This window comes from Amblyomma mixtum, chromosome 7, assembly GCF_055824585.1.
Source record: "Amblyomma mixtum isolate Tamu chromosome 7, ASM5582458v1, whole genome shotgun sequence".
NCBI classification, from domain to species: Eukaryota; Metazoa; Arthropoda; class Arachnida; order Ixodida; family Ixodidae; genus Amblyomma; species Amblyomma mixtum.
Window position 1 is genome coordinate 142,270,875 of NC_143018.1, and position 27,506 is coordinate 142,298,380.

At 46.4% G+C, this 27,506-nt stretch overlaps 2 protein-coding genes across 2 annotated transcripts in view; both read right to left on the reverse strand.

The window, feature by feature from the left end:
• Positions 1 to 455: 455 nt before the first annotated feature.
• LOC149337751 (uncharacterized) lies at positions 456 to 22,572 on the reverse strand. The gene is made up of 9 exons (XM_089554507.1): positions 22,412 to 22,572; positions 21,029 to 21,064; positions 18,391 to 18,613; positions 17,466 to 17,622; positions 8,559 to 8,671; positions 5,728 to 5,860; positions 4,539 to 4,733; positions 2,391 to 2,513; positions 456 to 650 (listed from the first exon to the last, which is right to left on the reverse strand). Exons 1-9 carry the CDS (start codon positions 22,491 to 22,493, stop codon positions 456 to 458), a joined length of 1,257 nt encoding a protein of 418 aa, XP_089410633.1. The 5' UTR covers positions 22,494 to 22,572.
• Positions 22,573 to 22,984: 412 nt separating this feature from the next.
• Positions 22,985 to 27,506, reverse strand: part of LOC149337752 (uncharacterized) — a 51,429-nt gene continuing 46,907 nt past the window's right edge. The window contains exons 21-23 of the mRNA XM_089554508.1: positions 26,378 to 26,572; positions 23,546 to 23,668; positions 22,985 to 23,023 (exon numbers count right to left, since the gene is read on the reverse strand). Of these exons, the coding sequence (XP_089410634.1) occupies positions 22,985 to 23,023; positions 23,546 to 23,668; positions 26,378 to 26,572 (357 nt within the window). The remainder of the gene's footprint in view (positions 23,024 to 23,545; positions 23,669 to 26,377; positions 26,573 to 27,506) is intronic.

The window sequence follows — 27,506 nt, forward strand, 5'->3', positions numbered from 1 at the left end:
ATCCAAAATTCTACCTCCGCGGCCAGGATCGAACCCTCGTCCTTCGGGTCAGCAGCCGAGTGCCATATCCCCTAAGCATCCGCAGCGGCGCGAAAATTGATTTGTTCATATGGAAAGTTGCGCCAAGTACTACATCAGGGTAGTCAAAGCTTGTCATAACGGGCTCTTAGGAACAGGTGCCAAGTGACCAGAAAAACAAGTTTGCGATTTATTCAGTATTTTATGTATAATTGGGGGTAAGGAAGCTGTAGCCATCAGGCTGGTAACCCTCCTCTTAACTGCTTGCTCCGTGCACTACAGTGGATAAGGAATTATCTAGAGTCATCTGGACGTAATTCGCGCTACAGACATCAACGCCCAACTGACGCAAACAGAGATGATAGTTTTATTTTAACATCACTGCGAAACGACAAAAAGAGCTTGAACGCATGTGGAAGCAGTTGCGGCAGGAGGGGTCACGGCTGTCTGGCACAGGTGTCCACGTCGGCGGGGGACGAGAACTTGTGCACGAAGAAGTCGAGCAGGCCCCTGAGCGTGTGCAGCCGAGCGTAGCTTCCGCCCCGGCAGTGGTTGGCTCCGTCGGCGTACTCCAAATTGTAGGCGGCCAGGCCGTACTGCAGCGCCGACGATCGGCCCTTGCACCGACACAGCTGCGAAGGCAAGAAACGGGTCAGCAACACGGCCGCAATCACAGTAACGCAACCCTACACTGGATTCCATTGCAAATTAGTTTTCCTCGGTGCCTGTGTGGACAGCTATACGGGCTGCTGGATTTTCTGCCCGGGCTAACCAATTGGTAGGATATACGGGACGAACTCGACGGGTCCATTCTGTGACGAGTATCCCTAGGTGCTTTTGCTCGCGGCTTGAGGATTATATTTGATGATGATAATGATGATTGTAAATTTTGATGGCGTAAGGATATCGGGGAAAGAGCGCCATAGCACAAGGTATTTTTGTTTGCTCAAGGTAGGGTCACAGACCAATTTTCCAAGCATTTCTCCCTGATTAAGCAGAGCACCAGACCAGGGGAAAACCTTTACCCATTGTATCATCGGTGGGTACCCGGCAGCACTGGGGATCGAACCCGGCACCTCCCGCATACGAGGCGGATGCTGAACTACTTTGCCACTGCTGCGGTCTAGAATTATAATTTCAGCGTACGGAATCTATTCACCACCACGCATTGCAATGCTCCAAACGTTCAGCCCTCTCCACTATTCGTGCCACCAACGACACGGTGATCGATACACATGCATAGGGCCATCCACACTGTTAGAGTGATCACGTGAGAACATGGTCATGCTCTCAGGAGCGCCGCTGCGCCCGACACAGCTGCTCACAGCCGCAAAGTGGCGCAGGCGAAGATGGACACGGAGGTGATACTCCCAGTAGTGTGCTGCTTCAATTCAATTAGCGCACGTGTCGTACTCAGTAGCAGTCCGAAGAGCGTGACCACGCTCTCGCAGGTTCACCTTTAAATTTGGCGACACTGAACAGAAAACACAAACTGCTCACGCGGAAACTCCTCAGATGTAGCTAGCATTCGATGTTCCCCAAACATCATTTTCTACAATTATTTGGATTGATTTTTTCGCTCTGTATTCAACATTTTGCAGAACCCCATGCGCAGAAGACAGCATCAAGTGTCGTGATAAATACCAAGCGATAGTGCTGCTGAGCTGATTATCGCATGAAACTGCTGCAAAGTACACTTTTTCTCAGTAAATACTGCACTGAACTTAATTTTTATCTGCACTCTGATAATGGTGGCTGCGTTGCCAAAATGCAATGGTTTCTTTGCTCGTGCTCGAGAACAACTTGTTGTTCTTAACAGACGCTTTTGAAAAGCATTTTAGCAAGAAAAAGAGTCGCGCTCAGGATATAAAAGACAGGAGGCATGATGTCTTTCCCTTTACACGCGGGGATCATTGTTTTTAATGGCTGTTTGCTTATTAATTAAGACGAGTAAGTAAACAAACAACAGTTATCAGACCCGCATTATGCTAAAAGCTCCTAATTCAGGAACAAAAAGAGTAGTGTCTTAAGAAAAAAACATTCTTCGTGGCTGCATGAAATTGTTAACGGCGAGCTGTAGGGTTTTATATCCCAACGCGATACATAGGCTTTAAGAAACGCCCTTGTAGCAAGATCCATATTAAGTTAGTCCACATTGTGTATATTAAATGCGATGACATTACACAGCACGCCAGAGCGATATACGGCCGCCATAGGTATGCCTTGGGATCAGCAGCTGGGCGCCAAAGCCAGTGACCCACTACGGTGTCTGCATGAAGTACCATACGGCTGGAAGTCTACTCTGCAATTTCCCAACGGCACGATAGGGCCGATTTCAGTGGCAATTAGCGATCTATCATGCATTCACTTACTTTGCTGCGGAAAGATTCTTGGTCATCGTAGATAAACATTCTTTCCATTTTCTTGCTGTAAACGACTTGTGATTGGCTTGCATTGTCATGGTAAGCTCTCGAGTAAGCAGGGTTCATGCAGATCTGTTGAGGAGGACGGAAAAGTAGACCATCGGATTTATAAACTCAGTGCAGTTTCAGAAAGCTATAGTCAACAACACGACATAATATGCTTCAGTGCACGGCAGGTGTTAGCAGCAGGCTGAACTGACTCTAATTTCTTTGGTTATATGGATCTGTATGCTTCAGCACATACCATTTCAATTGGAAATGCGGAAGCACTAATTTTAGAAACCGGACAATTGTCAGAAATGGAAATTTGTGCATGAGTCGGTATGATTCTTATCATCGTCATCATCTAAGGTACGTTCAAGGGATAAAAAAAGTATCTTGTATTGAGTTCTAATTAATTGTTTACTATTTGATACTGGCGAAGGCCTATTTCAAGGCGTGCATGACACTATGCCTCAAATATTAGTTTATTACAATAGCGATCAAATAATATTAGCATATTAACAGTAATATGACAGTAATATTTCAGCATGTTGGTCGCGTTTTTCAATTAGCGGCCTCAAGTGTGGCGAACTGATGTTGGGGTAAAGAACGCCGCTAAATGGCCTGTACTGCGTGATTCGGGCCACTTTGAGACTAGAAAGCGACACAGTATATTTTAAATTAACAGTACTTCAGTATATGATTTTTTTTGCCAACCGTATACGAGAGTGTTTTTCTAACTGCCCGCAAAACCTCTCAAAGTGCCGCGATTTTAATTTACTTTCATTTTATTACCATCAATATATGTACAGGCATTACAGAGGGAGGGCGGAATCATCAAAACATTGTCAAAGTGTCAAATCGCGTCATCACAAGGCAAACATGGATAAAATGTGGCGCTCTCGACTCGTGCCCACCCTTCGTAACAATGGCGGTGTTGATGTTCTCGCGATTCCGAGGCATCGATACCTGACTTTGTAAATTCAAGCGACTGCATTGAGAGAAAAGCTGACTTCCAGTCGCCAGCTTTCAGTTCGGACAGAGATGTGACTGCTCCTCTGTGCCCGCACTATCGATTGGCGCTGGTTTTTAACTTTCGGTTCTAGCGTTGCCGAGGGGAATCCATGCTTTTTTCTGAGCCCCTCTGGAGGTTGCGAGCGCGTTGTGAGCGATTCTTGCCACCAGATGTTTCCTCCACTACGGCCCGGTGTCGACTAGGAGCCACGCTGTGAAGCAGCACAAAGTGCTTCGCGCCAGCAGTGGTGTTTTTTACTCATCGGAAAGTTTAGCAAGAAGAGTCCTGTAAGTTTTTATACTCGTGTCTTACACAGTAATGCATAAACACATATTCTAGATTTTCTTATCCTGCACTCTTCCGACTTAACATAGTAAATACTTTTGTGCATCTTTTATGCGAGGCGGAAATTTTGGTGCAAGATTTTTTGTTCTTGTGAATAAAAAGTGAGCTGAAATCGCTTCATTTTTCTCCGACATGAAGGAGCTGAGCGATTCTATTAGTTTTGAGATGCCGTAATATCAAAGTTTACTGCAGGATCGAGTAGGCGGTTCTGGTGCGAAAAATTTGGAAGGCTTTAGGTTATAGGTTTATTCACTTCCTATTTTATAGGCTTACTATAGGCGCCATCGAGATCAGATAACTGATAATTACGATACGAGCAGATGTTACAATTTCTGAAATGTTATTGACACAGCAGTGAATAGACATGCAAGGTACTACAACTGAGCGAAATAAAGTACGTTAAGTACGCTTTCCGTTTTGTCGCCATCGCGCTTGCATTACCGCCATCCCTTAAAGTGCAGTTTTTTCCTTCTCTCGACAAAACGAACCACTGCCAAAAGCAACTACCCGAGCTGCTGCATTCTGTTTTCTTTATAATCTGGCAGTTAAAAGCTTCTGGAACAAGACATCAGTTAAGAAGTTTCCACTCATCGCGAGCTTTGGACAACGAACAGAAAACATATTGAAGTTATCGCTAAGTCTGCACAATTTTTTTTTACGCCAAAGTTACGGCGTACACAGCGGGTGTATGTCTGTCTCTTAAGAGCTCATCAATTTATATGACAGCAGGGCCTCGTATATGGCTTCGCACTCACATCACCGACGCTGCCCATCTGGCTGCCGGGTATGTTGGAGCAGGCGTGCAGTGGCGAATAGTTTCCGGGCCTGTCCCGGATCTCGGGGTCTGGATAAAGGGGCCTGTACCAGCGGCCAAACATTCCCACGGACACGACCTTGGTCATGTTGGGGAACTCGGCGTCCACCATCTTGATCGCCTCGTGTGCAGAAATCTGCGTGCATGTGAACATCGTAATCGCTTCAAATATTGGTCCTCCTCGTAAAGAACTGTTTGCTCAGAAAGGAAGCAGGAGACACTGAACGTGCAGGCAAGCGCGAGCCTATGACCACGAAATAGATGTGAAACGCACAGTGCCATAAACCACTCAGCTCCAATAATTTACTCTGACTGCACGCAGTCGTCACAGCGAGAGGGAGACGTTTGACGGTGCTGCTGCCGTCATCCTAGCAATGCGGCTACTCACGCCTCAGAGTGAGAATATGAGGTCACAGTATAAATTCTGGCAGGGGCGTGGGATTGGGTTTTATGCCCGCTTAGGACTTATATGCTGATGCTTTTTTCAAGTGTCCAAATGCACCGCCTAGCTAACAGCCATTCATTCCAACAAGTTTACACAAGCTTCCATCTAAAAATATTTCTCAAAGAAGTCCTTGATTCTGTGGGATGCAATCCACAGTGTTAAGAAAAAAGTGCCTAAGTTCATGCGACCAACTGGCCTCTTGAGTCCATCGTGTAAGGTAGAATAAACCTGCGGACTTTTTAAAGTGCACCTTCCATGGCTTTGCATCTTGGCTTTGCAAAACCATACATCAGTGCTGAGAGAATAGTTACCCCTTACCACCACAAATTCCTGCCAGCGAGATGCATATATTTTTCGAAGGAGGACGGGGAGAAAAGGGAAGAAATTAACGACTTCTTTGAATGAAACAGCACCATGTGTAAAGCTGTTCAACATGCTTCCAATATTGGCATTAAGTAAACAGTTTACTCTTAGGTTCCCATAGACACGAAATGGGCTTAAATTGCCGATGATATTTTCGTTCACTTTCTATGAATAGAAAACAATTGCCACTTTATCCCTCAGAGTCGCACGAGGGGAAGGACCGCTCCAAAGCAACTTAGGCGGGTGGGCAGCGCGAGCGTTTTGAAAACAGAGAAGCCTGCAGCTTCGCAACAAGGGTTCTGTCAACAGCACCGCTTCGTACAAGGCTGTAGTAGTAGTCGTCGCTGGCCGGCACGTTCAGCAGCGTCGGAGGCACAGCCAGGCAACCCACGAAGTTCTTGTCCTCGCTGAAGTAGTGGCCGAGAGACACCAGGGCGTCAGGCGTATGCGTCCTCCTGTGGCGTACACAGAGATCACCCTTTCTGCTAGCGAAAGGGGATGCACGCTAAAAGTTATTGACCGTCTATGTGTGGAAAGTTGCCAGGCAACGAGATACGATGTTTCCAGGGCTGAGGTGGGGACAGCTGGGGATTAACTTGAATAGAAAATACCTCAGAATTCTGCAATTTCCTGCTTACAGTCTTTTCTTCAGGTAATGCACGTACGTATCGCAAACAACGACTGAAGACCTGGACTGGCCAAGCACGTTACGACGGCAACACAGCATTGGAAGTGGTAAGAGAATACATCGACGAAGGCGAGGTGATCACCACAGGTCCAGAAAACGAGAATGAAAAAGCAGTTATCCGATACGCCTCAATAGGAAAGTATATAGCAGCTATATGTTATCGGTACTCTCCTATGAGAAAGAAATGTGGAGGCTAACGAAAAGGGAGAAATTTAACTTTAAGACAATGCAGCAAGGCATGGAAAAGAAAAACAATGGGGGGCGACACACACTCCGCTTTAAGGATATGAAGCGATAAAGTAAGTGGCCAATTCACATAATTGCAGAATAATAGGTGTATCGTTAAGAGAGGGAAAGAGAGCAGAGCTGGTCAGGAAGCGAAAGCTAGTTAATAACATTCAAGTTGAAATAATGAAGAATAATGGTCATGTGTAACACATGTAGAGCGAAAGCAAGATACCGATGGTAGTTAATGGTAAAGAACTTGATTCCAAGAGAAGGCAAGCGTAGTAGTGGGCGGCACAAAGTGACAAGGGGGGGGGGGCAGATGACGTTAGGATATTTTCAGTGATGAAATTACGGCAGCTCGTACGGGGCATAAACACCCTTTGCTTTGTTAGTAGCGGCTCCGGTGAGGCTTTGCTTCTGCACTAGCGTTCGAACTCCTTTTTGGGGCGAACGGGTTGAGAAGGTTAAAAAAGTTATAAGTTCAAAGCCCAAGGGAAAAGCAGCAAGGAACCGTTCATATACCCTCGATGATAAGAGTCGATTCGAATTGAGCCGGTCGTTTTGTCTGTTCCGCGTCCAAATGATAATTATGATATCGAAGGTAATCTGTCGATGAATAAAAAATCAATATACCGGACCGCGGTTGCTGCGTTACTACGGCAACTCTTTCTCTCTTTCTTCTCTGATCCTTTGCTTTATCCGTTCCCTTACGGTGTGGTTCAGGTGTCCTTCAAGATGTGAGACTGCGCCATTTCCTTTCCTCAAAGAGTAATTATCAATTATCAAACCCTCAAAATTCTCAGTTTATTACATTCAGCCCAGCGGCGCCACTTAACCGACCACTGATTATATAGGTTTACAGCATCATTAGCGTGTCGGAAGAACCTCATCCACACAGATAGATTTAGTATAGTATAGTCTTCCGAAAGTTTTAAACGCGGTCTTCCTTACACAGAAGCGAAAGGCGCTTTTAAAATGTCTGCCTCAAGCAAATTTGCCAAAACATTGATAATCAGTTTTTTACACCTTCATATAATGCTGATTTCTGCCACAAAAACGCCTAAGCGCTGCCTCAACGATTGAAGGTAACCTTAAAAGAGGAATGCGACGACACTAGACATCCCCCCGACGTCCCTTCATGGACTCACATTTTGCTGCTATACCTCATACCAGTACCGGCGCGGTTGCGCAGGCCGGCTTAAGCGATGCGGCAAAGCACCGGCAGGTGGCTATTTCAAACACAGCCACCGATGTGGGGCTTGCTAGACTTGAGTGTTTCATTCTGAGCTCCTTCAAGGCTAATTTTTCGAGTTCTTTGCAAGGCGTCTATCTCTCGACCAATGAGCTTGATGCGTAGTGCCTAGGTATGCAAGCGGCAATTTAATATAATGTATCCGAATCAATTTCATTGCCAGCTGGGCACAGTGGCAGGTGCGCCACTTGCAATTTCGAAAGACGAAAAGATGCCAGTGTTTCTCATAAATGAGACCTCTAATGCTATTGAACTAAAAATGAAAACCCTCGAGTGCCATCTTGATTTTCATTTAAGAATGTAAGCACCAAATGGTTGGGCAAGAATAGTTTCGATTGCATGACATTTCATGCTGGAAATATCCTTATATTTGCAGCACATAAAATACCGTGACGAAGCTGGAAACTCGTGTTACATTCCGAGCAGCTGCAGTCGATAGCAGCTTAGCTGGAAGCCCGATTAGGGCTAGGCGCACCGAATCGAGGGTGTATTCAAACACGTGTGCTGAATTACAAATTCCACTTTACCACCGAAAACAGGTTTGGCGTACAGGAAGGCAACAACACCTGTTGTTACCGGTTAACGTACAAGCCAGAACCGCAACGGCTGGATGTTGGGCTGAACTGGAAGCATCTTCCTTCGAATGGCGCTTTCATTGCTTCATGCTATGTGTGCAAAAGCCGCAACGCCGTTTTCGGAAAACTGCGTGTGTGCGCTAAAGCCCCGTCAGCGTTCTGCGCCTGCGCTTTGGGCCCGTTATTCCCCTAAGAGCGCAATTACGGAAAGCCCGCTATGACATCGCGTAGCAATTCTCCTAGTACAGGTTTCGAAAATCGTCCGAATGAGGCTTCTGATTGCACTGAAATAAACTCAAAAAAGCAAACATTCCCTGGCAGGCTGCAATAAACTAGCTACAGTTGCATGTTCTAAGTTCAAGAGCTCCTCTTGGAAACTGACGCAATCAACTCCTCGAAGGAGGTCTCACCTGAATTCGGCCACGGCTGCTTTAACCCAGCTCGGCGATATGAGCGCAGTAGCAATCACTGTGTACACGGCTCTTGTTGGAGTCTTTTTGTCGTCCATCAGGTCAGAAACACTCTGGAATGATATACAAATATGCATGAATAGATGTTTTCTCTCCGAGAACAATTCGAAGTGAAAACACTCCGCAAAAATAAGTAATCCACCGCCCGCATGAGCTCTATGATGCAGCTCCAAGGGACCGGAGATGGTGTGGGAGGGACCTTATTTGTGGCATAAAATGAGATCTCAGCCGTAAATAGAAAATCTGAAAACCGCAACGAGTCAAACGGGAGCCACACAATGTAAATTATAACAAATATAATTCCTTATAATTGTTACGCGTTAAGTGTTATAGTTTATAAGTGTCTTGCGGTTATTTTTGTCGTGCCGCGGTTTCACTCTTTTCTGTACGGACGGCCTTTCAAAGTTATAACCAACTACTAGCCCTACACTGCTTGCTTAACCTTCTTGATTCGTCAGGTCTTGTTCACTGAGCTCTCCGCCTGCTAGAATATGGCTACACCATCTCGTATAAGTTTGGTCGATGACACGCTGACGCCGATTGCTTCATCCGGTCATCACTTGCTACGACACAATGTGATGCATATGATTTCATCACATTGCTTCTACATCACCGGAATTTCCCCATGCTCACACCTTCCGCACTGAGCATCACAAGGACCGTCGCCTCGAGCAATTACTTAACGTCGCGCAAGGCTCTACCGGTGCCAGCTCTTTTGAATACAAAAAGACCTACGCGGCCACCGGTCTTCGCTTTTCTCCTCGTTCTCCCCGAGAGTCTCCGCTCCTCATTTTTGTGCGCTATGCATGATCACCCAACCGCTGGACATTTCGGATCTGCGAGGGGCCAACACCAGACTCATTAGCGTTTCTACTGGCCGCGGATGCGCGAAACGATTGAGAAGTATGTAGGCAGTTGTGCCCACTGCCCGAGTGCCATCCATCCGACTGGTGCTTCTCATGGCATGCTTTGCCTTGTCGCGCGACTAAAAACTCCTTTTGAGAAAGTCGGAATCGACTTGTTGGGTCCTTTCCCCAAGTTGCAAGGTGGGAACCGCTGGATCATCTTCTGCATAGAATGCCTCATTCGTTCCTGTGAGACGGCAGCCGTTCCCGCCGCTACGGTCCACCACGTGTCCTTTTTGCTGTTTTTTCATCATCTTGCAACATGAACATCCCTGAGTTGTGATAAGTGACAGAGGCCGCCAGTTCACCGCCGACGTCATCGAAGAACTCCACCATTTTTGTGCTTCCCATTTCTGACATTTCCTCAAGCAAGTGGGTTTATAATAGAGCGCACCAACAGAACGTTCACTAATATGTTGTCTATGTACGTCGCTTCGAATCACAAAAAGTAGAGCTCTGTTTTACTATACATCATATAAGCTTTCAACACTGCCAGACATGAAAAAAAATAACAGACTGCAATCCTTTCTTCGTTCTTTATGCGCGTTCTCCCCAGGCATACGCTCTACACTTCCTCACTGTCCTCACCGATGACGATCCGTGCTTAGCAGAGACTGCTTGGCTGAAGAGGCTTGTTGGCTTGTCCACCTGAGGACCCTCGCTTCCTAAGAACGCCCAAAAAGCTCGCTACGATGTCCACCGTCACTATATCACCTTCTTTCGTAGCCAATTCATCTGGCCTTGGCGACCAATCAGAAAGCGCGGGTCTCACAAAAAAATGACGGCCCAATACACCGGCCCTTATGTTCCGGCCATTCTCATGACAATCCGTCACTCGCCCAAAGGGCTTCCCCAGCGGAGGGGGAAGTGTTACTGACGTGACGGTGACGACTCCGAAAGATTGGTTGAAAGCGAGGAAGTAGTAGCGCATGTTGATTATTCATAAGATAGTCTTTTTCAGCTAGCGGCTGCCTATCTTTGTGTGCCTGTGTCTCTAATTGCAACGTTTCTGATGGTACAATATACAGCGAACTGTCAAATGTGTGCGCCCAATAAGAACGCTACGGAAATCAATACCGTGCTCTGCGCTGCGCCGCCCCTTTCCTTCCACACATCTCTCATAGTCCCTCCACTCCTCCTCAACGTCGACGCGATAGTTCGAGGTTACACGAACCGAGCGAGCGACGACAAGAAGGAAGCCAACACTACTCCGAACAGCTACGGAGAGCTCACCATAAGAAAACTCATAAGACATCAGGCAACTACATGGAGACGGCTACAGACAAACTCATACCCAAGTCGCCACATATACAGTAAGATTTGGCTTACGCAATACACTCCAGAATGCGTGTGGTGCGGAGAGATAGCCACCCTCTACCACTCTACATGGGGCTATCGGACGAGCCCGATACAGCCCAAAATTACAAACCCTTCAGTCGAGCAATGGGAGGAGCTTCTTTCCAGCTCTGACCCGCAAGATCAGCTTGCGCTGGTTGAGTGGGCTGATGAGGTAGCAAGAACGAATCAGATCCTGTACCTAGGAACACCACCTGCTGCTCAAGACCTAACAACTAAACCCCGTCCCATTTTGCGGAATAAAGTTTTATACCACTACAACTTCATCTCTCATAGCAAGATTCTGGTGTCCACCGAGAGCGCGACCGCTACTGCGCCTTCCTTCTCCTTTGCTCACAAGACACTCTTCCTCATAACAGTTGGCTGGACGAAATACACCTCCCTTACAACCCAGCCGCGGCGGCCATGTTTAGATGGAGACGGAACGTAAAACGGTTCTTGGAGCTACGCGATGTCAGTGCACGTTAAGCCTCTCCAGGTGATCTAAATTATTCCTCACTTCTCCACTGCGACACCTGTCAGTCACGTTTTTTTTAATCTCACTTTCCTCTCTTCCCTCACTGCGCTGTTGAAGTGTCCGCCAGGAAGTGAGACAGTTAGTGCGGCTATTTTCTCAAAAAACACTTTTTCAGGCAACTTTTTCGAGCATATTTCTCATGGTGCTTTTTTGTGTGTTTTTTGCACATGTGAAGGGAGAGCGTTCGTATGTACCTTATATATGTACAATAAAATTAGTTGAACATGGCGCATCGTCCTGTGCTGTTCCCTTCGGATATTTCCTGTCTCTGGCGCTTTCCTGTCTAATGTACTGCATGTGCTAGGCTAAACATGAACTGGACGTAGCCACAGAAATTACACGAACGTCAGAGGTAGTACAATGTAGAAGGTGTGTGCATGCGCATTATTGGTACACTCGAGTGACTGTTAGAAAATGAAGCTGTCCTACTGTATGGGAATGTGCATTGTGCCGGTCGATGTTCTATAAAGACATGATACAGCTACCTGGAGATCTTTAACGTGCACTGACTCCGAGTTCGAATTTCAATGAAGGCGAAACCTAAAAGGCACCCATGTGCTTTACGACGTCACTGCACTTTAAAGGTCCCCAACTGGTCGAAATTATTCCGGAGCCCTCCTGTACGGCAGGCACCCTTTCTCTATTTTTCTTTTACTCCCGCTTCCCCTGTTTCCTGACGCGCGGGTGATGTGTCCACCAAGTGAGACAGTTACTGCACCATTTCGCTTCCTCGAAAACCATTTATTAGAGGAAATGTATACAAGATGTATGCTGTGACATAATCTATGCAGTTTAGCGCAGCCGCCATAAAGACTAGCGCTGATTCAATGAACTGCGCCTACACTTCGACATGCTCAGTCACGGGCGGCACTATAGTACAACTTAAGTAATATCCACGCCCATCAAAATTCTTTACGGTTACACATAAAGAGAAAATACTAGGCTGCTATTGGCAAAAGCATTTTGAAGTTGCTAGATGCTTCTGTATCATTTCAAGGTATGCTCATGTTGCTTGCAACAGTGAATGCCCCATTTTTCAAGGGGAACTGACCCATGTTACATGCGCGAAAGACTCGTGCCATGAGCAGAAATTACGCGAATGTCAGAGATGCTACTATGTGGATGATGTGTGCATGCGCATAATTGGTACTCTCGAGTGACTGTCGCAAAATGAAGCTGCTCTATAGTATTTGAACATGCATTGTGCCGGCTGATAATCTGTAAAAACACGGTCTAGCTACCTCGGCACCTTCAACGTGCACAGACTCCGAGTCAAACACGACGACCGTGGCCGCCGCGTTTCAATGAAAGCGAAAATTAAAAGGCACACGTGTTGTTTGCGATGCCATTGGAATTGAAAGGTGCCCAGGTGGTCGAAATGGCAGACTGCAGCAGTAAAGGAAGTGCTGCAAAAATAGGCCTACGCCTCTTGGTCATATAAGATAGGAGGGTAGATGTGTAGGCCAGTTGGTGAGACATGAATGAGCTAGACACCGCAGCGGACACGGGACAGAGAAAGAAGACAACACAGGGCGGTACTTGCAACTAAAATTTTATTTGAAACTTCATGGCTTTTTAAAGACAGAAGCACGTGTGATCTTACAATCAGGTAAAAAGGATGAATGAAAAACAACAGATAACAGGACCTAACTGACAATAATGCACATGACAGATGTGCGAGTCACAAACTACAGAAATAAGAAGTATTAAAACGTTCAACAAGGGGAAGCTTTGGGCCAGTTGGTCAGACATGTCAGACAGTTGGTCAGACCGCTCGTCCTGTCCTCTTCTCGATCTTCAGTCCTGTCAAGTTTGCGGTTATCCCTCCTCCCCAACATATTAAAACGTTATGCGATGCTCATCATGCGAGTCACAATCTACAGATATCAGAAGTTAAAAACCGTCAACCGCATGTGGAAGCATGAAAACGACAAGACAAAAGAAGGAAAAGAACGTGAAAAGGAAGCAACCCAACCTGTTACCTGTCAAGGAAACCTAGTTCTTTTTGGAGGATGGAAACCGAAGGGGAACTGCCGCCGCGGTGGCTCAGCGGTTATGGTGCTCGGCTGCTGACCCGAAAGACGCGGGTTCGATCCCGGCCGCGGCGGCTGGCATTTCTTTGGAGGAGAAATTCTAGAGGTTCGTGTACTGTGCGATGTCAGTGCACTTTAATGAACCCCAGGTGGTCGAAATTTCCGGAGCCCTCCACTACGGCGTCTCTCATAGCCTTAGTCGCTTTGGGACGTTAAACCCCATAAACCAAACCAAACCGAAGGGGAACTAAATAACGCATTCATCCGGTTGCGAGCGCAAGATGGCAATGGCCTCTACAATCTCTCTCTCAAGCTGCCCCTTCCTTCTTCCAACAATCTGGGTCTGGCTGAACTGAGGGCAACAGCCCCGACCCTTGCGGCAATGAACAGGCAGATTCGAACCCCCCGCCTCCCCCAAGGAACGCGCATGTTCTCTCAAGCGATCATTTAAGCACCTACCGGTTTGTCCAATATAAAAACGCCCACAACTGAGGGGGATCAATCTGTAGATTGTGACTCGCATGATAAGCATCGCATAACGTTTTAATACGGTTATTTCTGTAGTTTGTGACTCGCATATCTTTCATGTGCATTGTTGTCAGTTAGGTCCTGTTATCTGTTGTTTTTCTTTCATCCTTTTTACCTGATTGTAACATCACACGTGCCTCTGTCTTTAAAAAGCCATGAAGTTCCAAATAAAATTTTAGTTGCAAGTACCGCCCTGTGTCGTCTTCTTTCTCTGTCCCGTGTCCCCTGCGGTGTCTAGCTCCTTCATGTCATATAAGAGATTCCTAGAAAGGGCGATTCCTAGAATATCGATGTATCGCGATTTCTCTACACAGATTTCCTTCAAGGTACAGCATAAAATTATTAATCAGGCATGCAGAGAGCATTGACACTGCAGCTAGTTATTATGCATGAACATTAAAGAAGAATACAGTGGTACATTACCCATCTTCAACCCTCCTTGTTCATGCTGCGAACCATGCTCAAGCAAACAAGAAGGCTGGCAAGAACAGCGTCTGTTTCAATCAGTTTGTAAGACACGGGTCGCATACGAAGCCACTCATGTTTTCCAAACAGAAGCCTCAGCCGGACAAATTTATTTGTTTTTGTGGACAAAAGAACTTCAACTCTCATGAGAAGCCGGCGCAGAAACTAGGCTTGCATCACTTCGGTCCTACTACTTTTGTTCTTTTTTTTTCTAAATGGCCGGTTTACTAAGCATTATATTAGCTAGCATATGTTGTGCCCTAATTACAATTACGGGTTGAGCTTTTTGGTTTAAAGCGAAAAATACCGATATTGGTAGGGCTAAGTTATTTTTAAACATTTGGTTTTAGCCATAAAAGATGAGTATTCTTGGCCCGCAAGGCATAGCTAGGTGCCTATTGAGTACGATCGATACAGAGTCAAAGTTGACCTTTGACCAAGTAGGCAAGCCAGGGGTATGACGTAATGGTTGCATTGTTCGATAAGCAACGCAGAAGTGCAGTTCTGAAATATTTCTTCGCTAGCTTACAGGTCTCTTCAGAATATTCAGTGAATGACATCACCTGCTTCGAGCAGATGGGTGGTAAAGTATGCGTTTATCAACTGCATGACCGGCGCGAAAAAATATATCCTGCGACGGCGGTGATTGAGCGTGACGTTTCATCGCTGCCATCAACACGCCAACCATGTACTGCCCCGCCCTCCCACTCAACCCAACTTGTCAACAAAGTTCTTAATAATTAACTTCCACTTCGGTTTAGTGAGAAAGCACTACCTTACGAGGCCTAACCAGCTCACCGCGTTTGTGTGAAGCTTGACATTGAAGGTCGCATTGGCCGAACATATCACAGCAACAGCCCATGCATAAATTAATTTAATATTTCCGAGGCTGGGTTTCGACCCAGAGGTAGCGCGAACAGATCGGCTTCGCTGTTCACAGCTCGAAGGCACTATGCCATCGCCCCAGCAGATGACGCATGATGTTAAACTGCAACACACTCTCGCACTGTACATGCCACATGGTCGTCTTCATAGTAGTAGTTGTAGTAGTAGTAGTAAAAGACTTTTATTCTACCATAATTTATAGACCGAGCATGTCGACCACCTGGGCGACCAGAAGCCGCTGTTCTTCTTCCCCTTCAGCGCCAAGCCAGTCGAGCCAGGTGGTGATGGATAGAGAAGGTGGGGGAAGGAACATAACTGCTGAGCAGCCGGGCAATAGAAGAGGCAATGGGCCAGGTCCGCATAGATACAGGGGCAGTTCGGACAGGAAGGGTCCGATCGATAGCGATAGAGAAAGAGGCGGGACGGGGTGACAACTGCATTCATTTGGATGTGCCGAAGAAGGCGAGACTCGGGCACCGTGAGTGATGGATGAGGGGGAGGGTAAAGGCGTTTGTCGAGGCGGAGCTCAAGGTAGACCTCTTTTATGGTGCGGCGAAGGGTGAGTCTCCCACCTTCCTCCGAGGGCTTGGGCCAGGGGATCAACGGTGCCCGGAAAAGTGTGTCGCCGGCGAGCTGATGGGCCAGCTCATTGCCGTCAGTCCCTAAATGCCCAGGGACCCAGCGGAGGAAAACGAAGGAATGCTGCAGTGCGGAGACCGCTCGTTCGACCTCCTGTTCATAATATTATATCTGTGGCGCGAGCAGATCAGATCAGCTTAACCTTGACTAGCGCTTAACCAGAGTGTGATGTCGTCGCCAGACTGCAGAGGACCCAGCAAAGTAAAACCACAAGCCAACCAGGCTAAGCACATCCTTTTGTACGTCTACTCGGTTTAACTATGTTTATATGTCACTTTTTGTATGTGGCTATCTTATTAACTGGCGGAATTTTTTGTAGAAATGGATAGTGTGCATTAGGCCGGAGTACTGAAGTCGAAAATAGCAAACAATGAGCATTCCTCAGGAGGAAAGTGTGCAGTATATGGTACCTTTCCTGGATCAGAAACAGGGAAGCTATGGAAAGGGATTCAAAAACGCGTTCAACGAAAAGGGTTGCAATTCAGTTGAAGAGCACACGGAAGGGCGTGGAAAGGAAAGTTATGGAGCTTTTTGGAAGAATAGAAATAAAAAGTGGGACTGCGCGAATAAGACAGGACAGGAGAAAGAAACTAGATTACCGTCAACCAAACAAGCAGCCCGCAAGAACTTTCTCCTTGAAAGAAGAAAACCAGCGGAAAAGAAGCAGACACGTAAAAAAATGGCTAGGGCTTAGCTAAGGTTAAGCCTGAATATTTCGAAGGAAAAGCTGCGGCGATCCGCAATAAACCCATCGCTTGCGGCGATACGTCAAACGATGACGCATAGAGCGCGGCAGCGTGCATCTGTTCCATGGGCAAGCGCGCCTTATATACCCCTCCATTAAAATGCGCACTGCGCATGACTGCGGCGAAAGGTCAAGCGATGGCGAGGAGGAGAAGCGGCGGCGCACATGCGCAGTAGCCTGCGGAGTACGTGACGTCACTCGTGCTCTGACATACGCCGGCTCACGCGAAGCGCGGTGTTGACTAGCGTAGTGAAGCTTTTCGCTTCAAAAACACAGGGCGACGCTTGTTGATATCACGGCGTATGCATCTTCTTTGCTGGCTTCATTCTTTTAAGGAGTACCAGTTCTCTGCTCGGCTGAAAGTAATCGATGGTGTTACGAGGAAAGAAAAAACAATGTACCGGGGAACAAGCAAGAGTGAGGAGAAATCAAGAAACTTAAATAAGTGAGGAGAAATTAAGAACAGGGCTTGGGGAGGGCATTCAATTTGATGAAAATATAGCCGATGGTCTCGTAAGGTAAAGCAGCAAGTTGCAAGAAGAGGCAAGTGAAACAGCGGCCGGCAGAAGTCAGGTGGACGTATGAGATCAAATTTGGCGGTAATAAGGTGGCTGCAGCAGACACAGCACAGGATTTATTGATAATGAATCTGAGTTAGCATAGAAAATGTAAAAGCTAAAATGTTCAAGTGATATTCCGCAGTAGCTGCAGCACTTAGACCCTTGTCTTCATTATATTTGGCTGAATTTATAAAGATGACAGTGAGCAGCTTACCTTCAGCACTTTCAGCATGGATTCCAGGCGCTCGAAGTTGAAGTAGTAGAATGGGGTGTTGACAAAGCCAAAATGATAAATTTTGCGGCTAAACATGTCGTCAAGTTGACCCTTGGCTGTGTGTTTGCTTAACAGTGTCTTCATTTCATCGAGGGCTCTGAAAAAAAAAAGTTTAATCTTCGATTTGTTCGTATGCGCGCCTATAGAAACGACTATACTTAGATTTGGTTTGGTTTATGGGGTTTAACGTCCCAAAGCGACTCAGGCTATGAGAGACGCCGTAGTGGAGGGCTCGGGAAATATCGACCACCTGGCGTTCTTTAACCTGCACTGACATCGCACAGTACACGGGCCTCTGAGAATTTTGCCTCCATAGACGGGAATGACAACAGCGCATTTACGCCACATAAGATATGGAAAATGAAGCGCTTCCCAGGAACGCAGGCAGGAAGAGTTCGCAGCTTTCATTCTATATTGCTTGTTAGAGAATATTTTACCACTTATGGTTGCACCTAATGACGTGCTGTGCAATGCCGCCATTTTTCTAGTTTCAAAGAGGAAACGTAGAGTAACAGAGACCCGTAATATTCTTCAGTGCCTTCCAAGTCCGTTTCCCGCAAGCCGCGACCTTGCGATTAATTTTTTTTTCTTTTTATTTTCTGAGGGCAGATTGGTGCCGTATACCTTGCCTTCACTTGCGCCCCAGCACGCCAGCCCTAACGTTGAAAACCATTCAGTGTCATTTCCCTGCTTCTCAGAGCATGCTTGCGTGCATGTGTGTCAGTAGCTGATAAGTGGTGTTCGCGAGTCCAGTTCGAGCGCAATCATTGAACTTTTAGATCACTGGCTGCAAGACAATCTTTTCGTAGCTATCCGAGGTGCGCCCGCCCGCCGCATTCAGTGTAGTGCCGCTGCGCACACTCACCCGTAATCGAAGCCGACGCCGTACTCTGTCCGGCTGTGCCTGGCGGCGAGGGCGAGGAACTGCTCGAATGCCCTGTCGAATGGCCCCGCCAGTTGGCTGCCGCCCTTCTTCTGCAGCGAGTCGTAGAAGGTGTAATCGCAGAGACCGTCCGGCGGGGAAACCGTGGCCGCGTGCATCGCGTCCCCGAAGGTGCAGAGGAGCGGGGACCGGGGCATGGGCGGCTCTGCGCGGAGGTAAAAGAAATTACTGCATATCTCGTAATCGAGATACATGTAAGCATGAAATGGTTACGAGCATAGGCAGCGGCCAGCAGTCTCTACTGTAGCGTATAAGTCGTAAAGCGATCAATTTTGTCAAGACGTCTCCTGCCTCTAATTTCATCAGGCTCCATTGCTCGGCATAAGAAGCTGTGACGGTGACGGCATTGAAGCAGAACGATGCAGAAGCGTACGCGACCACGACGCGAGGCAGGCCTCACATGAATGTAAGCGAGATAGCACGTTCGAGTGCTCTCTGAGCGTGTATACATCCGCCTCCCAAAGGGAGAATGCCATGAGCTGACGCTACATCTCAGTGACATACTTTTCAATTTCTATTCAATTCAGTTCATTTATTTCACCACATATATACATGGTTGGAGCTCTTGGGCAAAAAGCTGCTCGGGGCAGCTTGACGAGGCCCAAGAGACCGTAACAAGGTAGAGCAGTGCCGAGACATGATTGAAATATAACAAAAGAAAAAAACAATATTATATGCAATATTATATACACTCGATTCCAAATGCCCGAAGGTTTCAGGCCATGTTGTGTCAGGTGGCAGGCGGTTACGTTCAAACGCAGAGTAAACTTACGTGCATGTGGAAGCGCTGCATAGAGAGAAGTAGAAAAAACCATTGTCAACAATATTACTCTCACTGTCAAAGTCGAGGAGTGCTTGAAATATCTGTCGCTGCTCTCCTGATGACGCCGCTCCCCGTTTAAAAGGGAGCTTGACAGAGCCCAAAGCAACGTCTGTATGTATCACAAAGAAAGCAAGAGAAACCAAAAGCACTGATTTTCAATTACAGTGCGACTGTGGACGAGCTGTTAGCATCCGCCATTTAAATAAATGAATGCGATATACCTGGAGTGTATGGGAACCGCCGGACACAAACTATAAATCTGCTGACACTGTGAAGGCGCATCCCTCAGCCTTGCTCTGAAGGTAGGTCGAAAAAAGGCAAACGAAGAAATAAGGGGGGCTTAATTGAATTCATTTCGAGTTTTCTTCCCTCTATACGTGTTAAAATCCAAGAAAAGTCACCCTAGAACGCTGTTTCACTATGACTTCACTACGCCATGGCGCCAGATGTGCTAAATCGCTAGAGATGATCCAAAATCCCTCCTTCATAATTGCGCAGTTCACAGAGAAAATAGGTACGAACATACTGCTTGCAGAAAAAAAGCGAAAAGCGTTAAGAAAGTGCTTGTCCGGGCTGATTATTGAGACGAAATGAATATATTGAACTAATTACGAAGGGCACTTAAGAATGTGCTTACATGATTTCAATGCGAAAGCGTTGTTTTTTATTTTCTTCTCATCTTTAGTTAATTTTATTCTTTCTGCTCTTATCTAATCAAACACTGACTCATTATCATACAGTTTAGGCATCGCACACACCAAGTTTCTCTTTTTTGCAAAGAAGAAGCGCGGATTTGGGGCATACAAGCAGCGCGCTCGCCTCGCTACCTCAAATTGCAATGGTAAATTCCGGCGACTTTGGAAGCAGTTTAATTTTCTCTTTGATAAAATGGTGATGTCATCCGGGATTTTGGGGCTACTTTTGCATTCAATGGCTACAACGCCGGGTTTCGTTGCTCATGAGCCATATAATGGTGTTGTATTAATAACACAAGTTGTCAACATTACTAGCTCTGCGGTATCCCCGTGTTAGAGGTGCGATAGAAAGATATTATAATCACTCGCCGTTACGGGAGGGATCTTCATAGATTTGCTGAGCAGTTCAGCAAAGAAAGCAGAACAATAGTGCACAAGGCTTCAGGATGGTAAAAGTACTCAAGCGCAATAAAAAAGTTTACCACATTTTACTGCGTATTGTTCTAATAACCAAAACTAAATTTTACACCGTTTCGATTTCGATTCTGAACTCTTTTCAGAAACTACCCAGGCTTGAAGGAGGTGTGCAGCTTTATATACAGCCCTGTGACTGCTCTGAGGTCCATGTTCGTTGTGATGACTCTTTTGCTAAACGTCCTCTAAGCGTAAATTTATCACAGTCGTTGGAAAATATCTGGAATGAGGCATTCTTGCCCAAGTGACAGTAAGAGAACGTTTCCTTGATATTCTAAAGCGGCGTTCCATCCGCGTAAAAGTTCACGCAGGAGGTAGCAAGCTTATGACGGGTCTCGAGAAAGATTTTGGGAGCTCTCAGGAATTCGCTTTTTCCGGCATGTAACATGCGCGAGAGGGCGGAATTTCGGGAAAGCGTAAAAGGCGCTCTGCACTGCCGAAGTTTCTGAGTTTTTCCTTGTATAATAAAGAATAAATGTAAACAAAAGTGCAACTGCTCCAAAATAACAGTAACTTCCGCGCGGCAGTTAGTGTACTATGCCTGCTAGCCGAAGAATTGAGTTCATACCTGGTGGAGCCGCCGGCACGATGGTGCTTGCAATACCTGGTGGAACAAGCAGATGTTATAAACTGCCTCGGGAAAACAAGACAGTTTCACCAAGAATGGCGAACAACGATCTTTATAATCAAGACCGCAGCAGAAGAATATCTGCTCAGCAGGAAGTGTCAACGCTTTACAACAGAAGACAGTCACTGATCAAGACATCACATACTGTAGCCAAGTGTAATGAAGGAGGCGGGGAGCAGTGGCGGTATATTCTCAGAAATTGTATACAACCCTGAATGCACAAGCCTCCGCAGTGAACAAGCAAATCATTTAAAAAGAAATGTCGTTGCTATGAAGGTCTTTTAATATTCGTCTTTCAGGAAGATAATGCGCCTCACTTCTAAACTCCCTCTCGGACGCTGTCCTCGCCCGAGTTTGTAACTTATGATTATGAGTTCATGACCCCGCGTCGTTATGGCAAGCACAGTGTCGACAACATTCATGTACGAGGTAACCACGACGTGCTGGTGCATTTCACGGATCCGTAAACCTCTAACTTTTGTTACTTTTATAGTACAGAGCAAGAAATGACATAAAAATGGGCCATACGGAGGTGAAATTCATGCAGCACACCTTGTATATTGTTTCACTTTCGCTGTCAGCATTTGATGGAGCAATCACAAGAGCACTTATTCAGCTGCTCCTCTGCTTTTGCTTAGAAACCCGACAAAATGAATAACGGTGAGAAATATGAACATACAATTGCGCCAAGCGTATGTGAATGTATGTGACGCAAGAGTATGTGAATTTATCACTCCTTTAGAGCAGGCTTTCCCGAAGCAGGCCCCGAAGAGCATTGAGTGAGCGGGGCGTATTCACTGTAAATGATAATTAGCGGATATACGCTTCAAGGTCGGAGTAAGCTGCAGACAGCAAAGTAGCGAACTGCCATAAGAGTTCGCAAGGAAGTTAAGTTACTGACTTTTCACTGGTTCACGGGTTCTTCCTCGAGGAGCGCTGTGCGGTCATGAGATCCGCCAGTGAGCACTTTTTGCCTAGTTCACTTCTCTTGATTGGTGAACAGCATTTCTTGCTTCCTCTTTTGTTCTGCCGCGCTACAGCCAAAAAGGGCGCGAACTAGATGGGCTCCGCCTAATAGACCACAGAGAGAGCGCACTTGTAGAGCGATGCAGAGCGACATCTACGGTCAAGGTAAGTAAGGCGTTTCGATTTCATTGGCTGAGAAGGAACTCCACGATACCTATTCTTCGGTGCTAAAAGTGGTTGGTAACATTCCCCAAATGCATGACGTATGTATACAGCAGTCAATGCCTTATTTCAGGTGCACGTGCATCATCTCATTGAAGCCCGCAAAATACCCAGCATCACCGCATTGGGACTCACAGTTTTCGATGCTGTCCGGCGACGAAAAACTCTTGTCGAAGAAGGAGATGACCTTACGGACAGTCCTCAGCCGCGAGTACATGCCTTCTCCGCAGACGTTCTCGTCGTCGGCGAAGTCGAGGTTGTAGACCGCTACGCCGTAATTGAGGGCGCTGAGCTTTGCCCGCGAAAGACACAGCTGAAAGCATACAAAGACGTAAAAAGTGATGTCTATCCAAGCCAAGATTTTTTTCCTAAAAAATTCACATTTCCTTGGCTTTCAGCTAGATGTCCCGCCCTTTGGAGTCGTATTCTTCGGTGAAAAATAGGTTATTCTGCTCGCCAAAATTCTGCCTTCTAATAGGAGAATATTCGCTCCGCCAGGAACAAAAAAGTTCTGAATATGACGTCTGAAAGCGTGAAACTTAAAACACGATAACAAATCAACGGCGAGCTAGAAGCTTTGCACCCGAATAGCAACAAATGCAAATCATGAATCGCCATCCTACGTCGCAGGCCGTAACTTTTGCAGCAGATCGTTAGTGGCTATGATTGTTCGGTTGTTAATGGCGATATTATTAAATTGTAGCCCCTTTAGTGCTCGTCTCCCTGCTGCTGGCAAGTAACTGATGCCTGTTGTGCATGAAGATCTGTCACTTACACACCAGTAACGCTGGTTCCATATCGAATACTGATATCTGTGCAAAGCAAGTTACGTCCACGTGTTGTGTAGCAAGTTGTCTCGTCCCGATGAAAATCCTGCAGGCGTTCCACGAACGCCCCAGTCGAAATAATCTTTTTGTCAAAGCTGTCGATTGTCTCTCGGTGATGCTGGTAATGAGAAATTCCGCAAGGAAAAATTTCAGGCCTTACATCTCTTCAATCTGGTATTATTCCTGTATTAGCCCTCCCAATATTTAGCGTGGGACTTTCCTAGCACCGTTGCTGCAATAGTTCCTTCGTCATGACATTCGAATGTACTAACGCACACGATACACAGTAAAGGACGATGTTCCGCTCGCGCCTACCCTCTTCATAATTGCCCCCAGCACCGCCGAAATAATGCCTCCATTTCGTAAAAATCTTGAGAAACCAGGTGTGCACTCAGGAGCTTTGGTCCTTCTCATCATACGTCTGAATTAGTACAGTGCTTACCTTCTCCCGCAAAGATTTCTCGTCGTCATAGACAAACAGCCTCTCTGCCACCTTGTTATAGGCGACCCGAGCATGTGAGACCTTGTCGTAGAAGCTGTGCCGGTATCTTGGGTCTCTGCACACCTGAGAAGATGTGCGGAATTGAATAAAAAATATAACCTTAATTTCATTGCATTAAACACGGACTTCTTGAGGGAAGAAAGTTTTGAGTCGTCCTATCAACGTTATATACGACCGTCACTGAAACAGCAACCGATTCGATGGTGCACTTACTTGCAGCTGCCTTCATCACAAGCACCCTTAGCTACGCGTACCGTCGACAGTATCGATTATGTGAATGGTGCGAGATAAATGAGGGACACGTCCGATTACTGATAGAGGTGAAATTCGCAAGATTTGGCAGAGCGCTAGGCATACATCCTAAAAGTGCTGATGGAGGACATTGCATTACGCTAACTAAACTTCGACAGACGTAGCTGAAATACAGATGATGTGCAAACGTATTTCGCGTGCTAGATCCCAGCTGTATGAATCTGTGGCATAATGGCAGTGCATTTGCACTGTTCAGAAAACTTTTACTTTATGGAAGCACCTTGAAAGAAAAAAATATGACCGGTTGAGCTTAGATAGTAGTGACGCTGCCTGTTCTAGTTCGGGAAGCACTGGAAAATCTGCTTGCCATGTTTAGTCGATATTTACCACAATATCAATAGATGTGCATCTAAAACGCAGTTGCAAACAACTGTATGAGAGACGTGCTGTACCGGATAAACAGCTCTCAATAATAGCCCAGCGGACTCTACGTAAGATTTAAAGGCTGCATAACGTATAAACTGTTTTTTTTTGTGCTTTGTTTTGCCTACTATCGCTTCAACAGCCTGAACTACCTGCTTGTTTTTGAACGCCCACAAAGATTTGCGAACAGTTCAGAGGTCGCAGCTGCGTAAGAATTCACAGCGATAAAAATTCTCCGAAAACAAGTAAGCAGTGCAGAAAACTTAATCGAAGATAAAGTCTATAACCGAAAGCTGATGCTTAGGGTCTCCCACTTCGCGGACGTAAAGCGCCACTGCTCCGCGGCACATTTTTAAACTAATAAAAAATGCCCACAGTCACTTTTCTTATACAATCTCGTTGTCTTATGCCACGCAGGACTTATGGCAAAGCATGATATTTTCGCTGCGACGTTGTGGACCTATACCTGAAGATGCAGGGCTTGAAGCGGCGCTTCAGTTTCTCTGGTGCATCAGATGTTGGCCTACTTTTTATTTATCCGGGGAAGGATGCTCTTCGCACCGAGGATAGTGCACGTTGAGCGATAATTTTAAAAGATGAAATTCCGTGAACATGTGTTTTTAGTTTTACAGATATTTCTTTACAATAATTCCCCTTTTAGCATATTGCGAAAATGCAATAATAATTCATATAGATACGTGAGTCCGTTACACAGCTGCTGTGCATAACACGCCTCCACCGAAATGTGCTTTTGACTTCAGGCAGCACTGCGTTTCGGCCGCACAACCGCACCGAGATCTCTACTTCACAGCCACCAGATTCCTCTCTTTCCTTCAAGCGTTGCGAGAAGAACCGTTTACAGCCGAGTGAGAAGAGGTAGTGCGAAATGTACTCCTAAAGGAGAGCTCTGCATTTGTGAGATTTCGTTGGGCTTTAGCAAGACCGATCAGGATGGGCCACTCTGATGTCAACGAGGAGCGAGCAGTATAGATCCCGGGCACATTTCAATGGAATGAAAAGCGGCAGCAGCGAACAGCGTGATAAAAGCTTAATCTGGCCAAACTCCCTCCAGTGCCAATGAAGTCACGTAAGAATTTCGGATTTAATACCTATTTCTTTGCATGGTGCCGAAATCACCGAGGCATTGAATAGAAAAACAGGGTTGAAATAATCTACTCATAGAGAAGCAGTATAAATATGCGGCAAATATCTGCGCGCAAAAAAAAAATCATCTCCACATATTTTTAAGAAACCAGAATAAATGGCTGAAATGAGACATTGGTAGGCTCAGTAACACAAACTTAAAATATAAGACCGGACACATCAGCGACAAATACATATAAATGAAAAGAACTTCCGCCCCGCCTAGGTGGCTCTGTGGTTACGGCGCTCGGCTGCTGGCCCGAAAGACGCGGATTCGATCCCGGCCAGTGGCGGCTGAATTTCTTGAAGGCGAAATTCTGGAGGCCCGTGTGCTGTGCGATGTCGGTGCACGTTAAAGAACCCTAGGTGGTTGAAATTTCCGGAGCCCTTCAGAACGGCGTCTCTCATAGCCTCAGTCACTTTGGGACGTTAAACCCCAATAAACCAAACCAAAAGAACTTCCGATTACCGAACATTTCGTTCGATTGTTATATTTAACAAGACATGTAGATCGCAATAGTAAGGCACAGCAGTGGAAAGGAAGAAACATGTCACTGTTGGGAACAAGGTGGAAGCCGTAGAGCAGGTAATTCGTTCCAAAGGAAATGAGAGCGATATGACAAGGTAAGTTGCTGGGCGAGTTGGTTCCGATATTCCATGACTACAGCGCAACGAACGGGACAAGAAGAACGGGACAGCGCTGTGTTGTGTCTCTGCCTGTGTCCTTGTCCCGTTCATTGCGCTGTAGTCATGGAGAGAGAGCGATATGAAAATATCTGTCATCATTGTCGCCACCCACGGTTTGTATGGATTAAAGCGCATGTGTACCTAAGAAGACACTCGCATTCGAATAAAAAAAAAAAGACACTCGCATCGCAGCAAACTGGATATTCAGTTCGCTGCTTCATGTCGCCTGATTACGAGCGATGCTTGTACTGTCATTCCCCTGCTCACCATGGAGACGAATCCGAGCTGCGTTTCGGGGATATAGTCGCATCTGGCAAACAGTGAGTAGTTTCCGGGCTTGTCGGTTACACCTGGGTCAGGGTACAGAGGCTTGTACCATCGTCCGAACATGGTCACGGACACGGCCATTGAAGCGTTCACGCCGCTGGCATTCAGGCCCTGGATTCCCGCATGTGCCGTCTCCTGCAGCCAACCAATCGCAACAACCACAACACCGTAAGGCGACTGTTGCAAATTTGCTGATGTCTTTCCATTCTAAGCGCAAAGAACATACACGCTGCGCCAAAATTTTTAGCTGGGTTTAACTCTTTAGGACTCGATATTTGGACATTCATCAGGTCAAAACGGTGCAGAGAATGAGAACTACGAACGATGATGGTTGCATGACTCATGAGTAAGAACAACAACCATGCTAATGATAGCAAAGTATCGACATGCCGCAAACGTAAATCTTTTCAAACATCCAAATCATTATTTTGCATGCATTCACAATAAGTAACTTTTTCTCCAGCCTTTAGATATTTTGACAGCGTGTGGCTAAAAGGCCACAAGCACGCACCTGCGAAGCCACCGGCAGGCGCTGGGAGTCACACCGTGCATGGTAACTATTCTTATAAGGCGATTTCAATATTATAACGACTCTACCGTTGTTGCTGTCTGCTGTTTGCAGACATACTTGTTAAAAGTAGCAATAAATGCGGTATGCAGACAACTTCCTAGTGCACAGACTAATTTCTTCGCATTTTTGGTTGGTTCCAAGAATCTTGTCATCAAACAGGACGTGATTTGATTTGTTGTCTGTGTCGTCATTAACTGGACAGAATCTTTGCTAGCAGAAAGATATTGTTACGTGGCAAGAGGCGTTCACAGCCCGCAGAACACTGGTGCACTCACACTGAACAGAACACAAGCACAGGGCGCACCGGACGTCAAGACACAGGCCACTGCACAGGATTCAGAGCCCGAGCACGCGCCAAGCGCCCTCTCACTTCGTCTGCCTCATCGTCTCTGAGTCGACCCGTAGCATGACCCCCGGGCGTGAAAGCACCGTCGCGGTGCGGCTCAGCAAGTGTCAGAAGAGGGTAGGTGGTAGGGCTTAAGGCGCGACACGTGCACA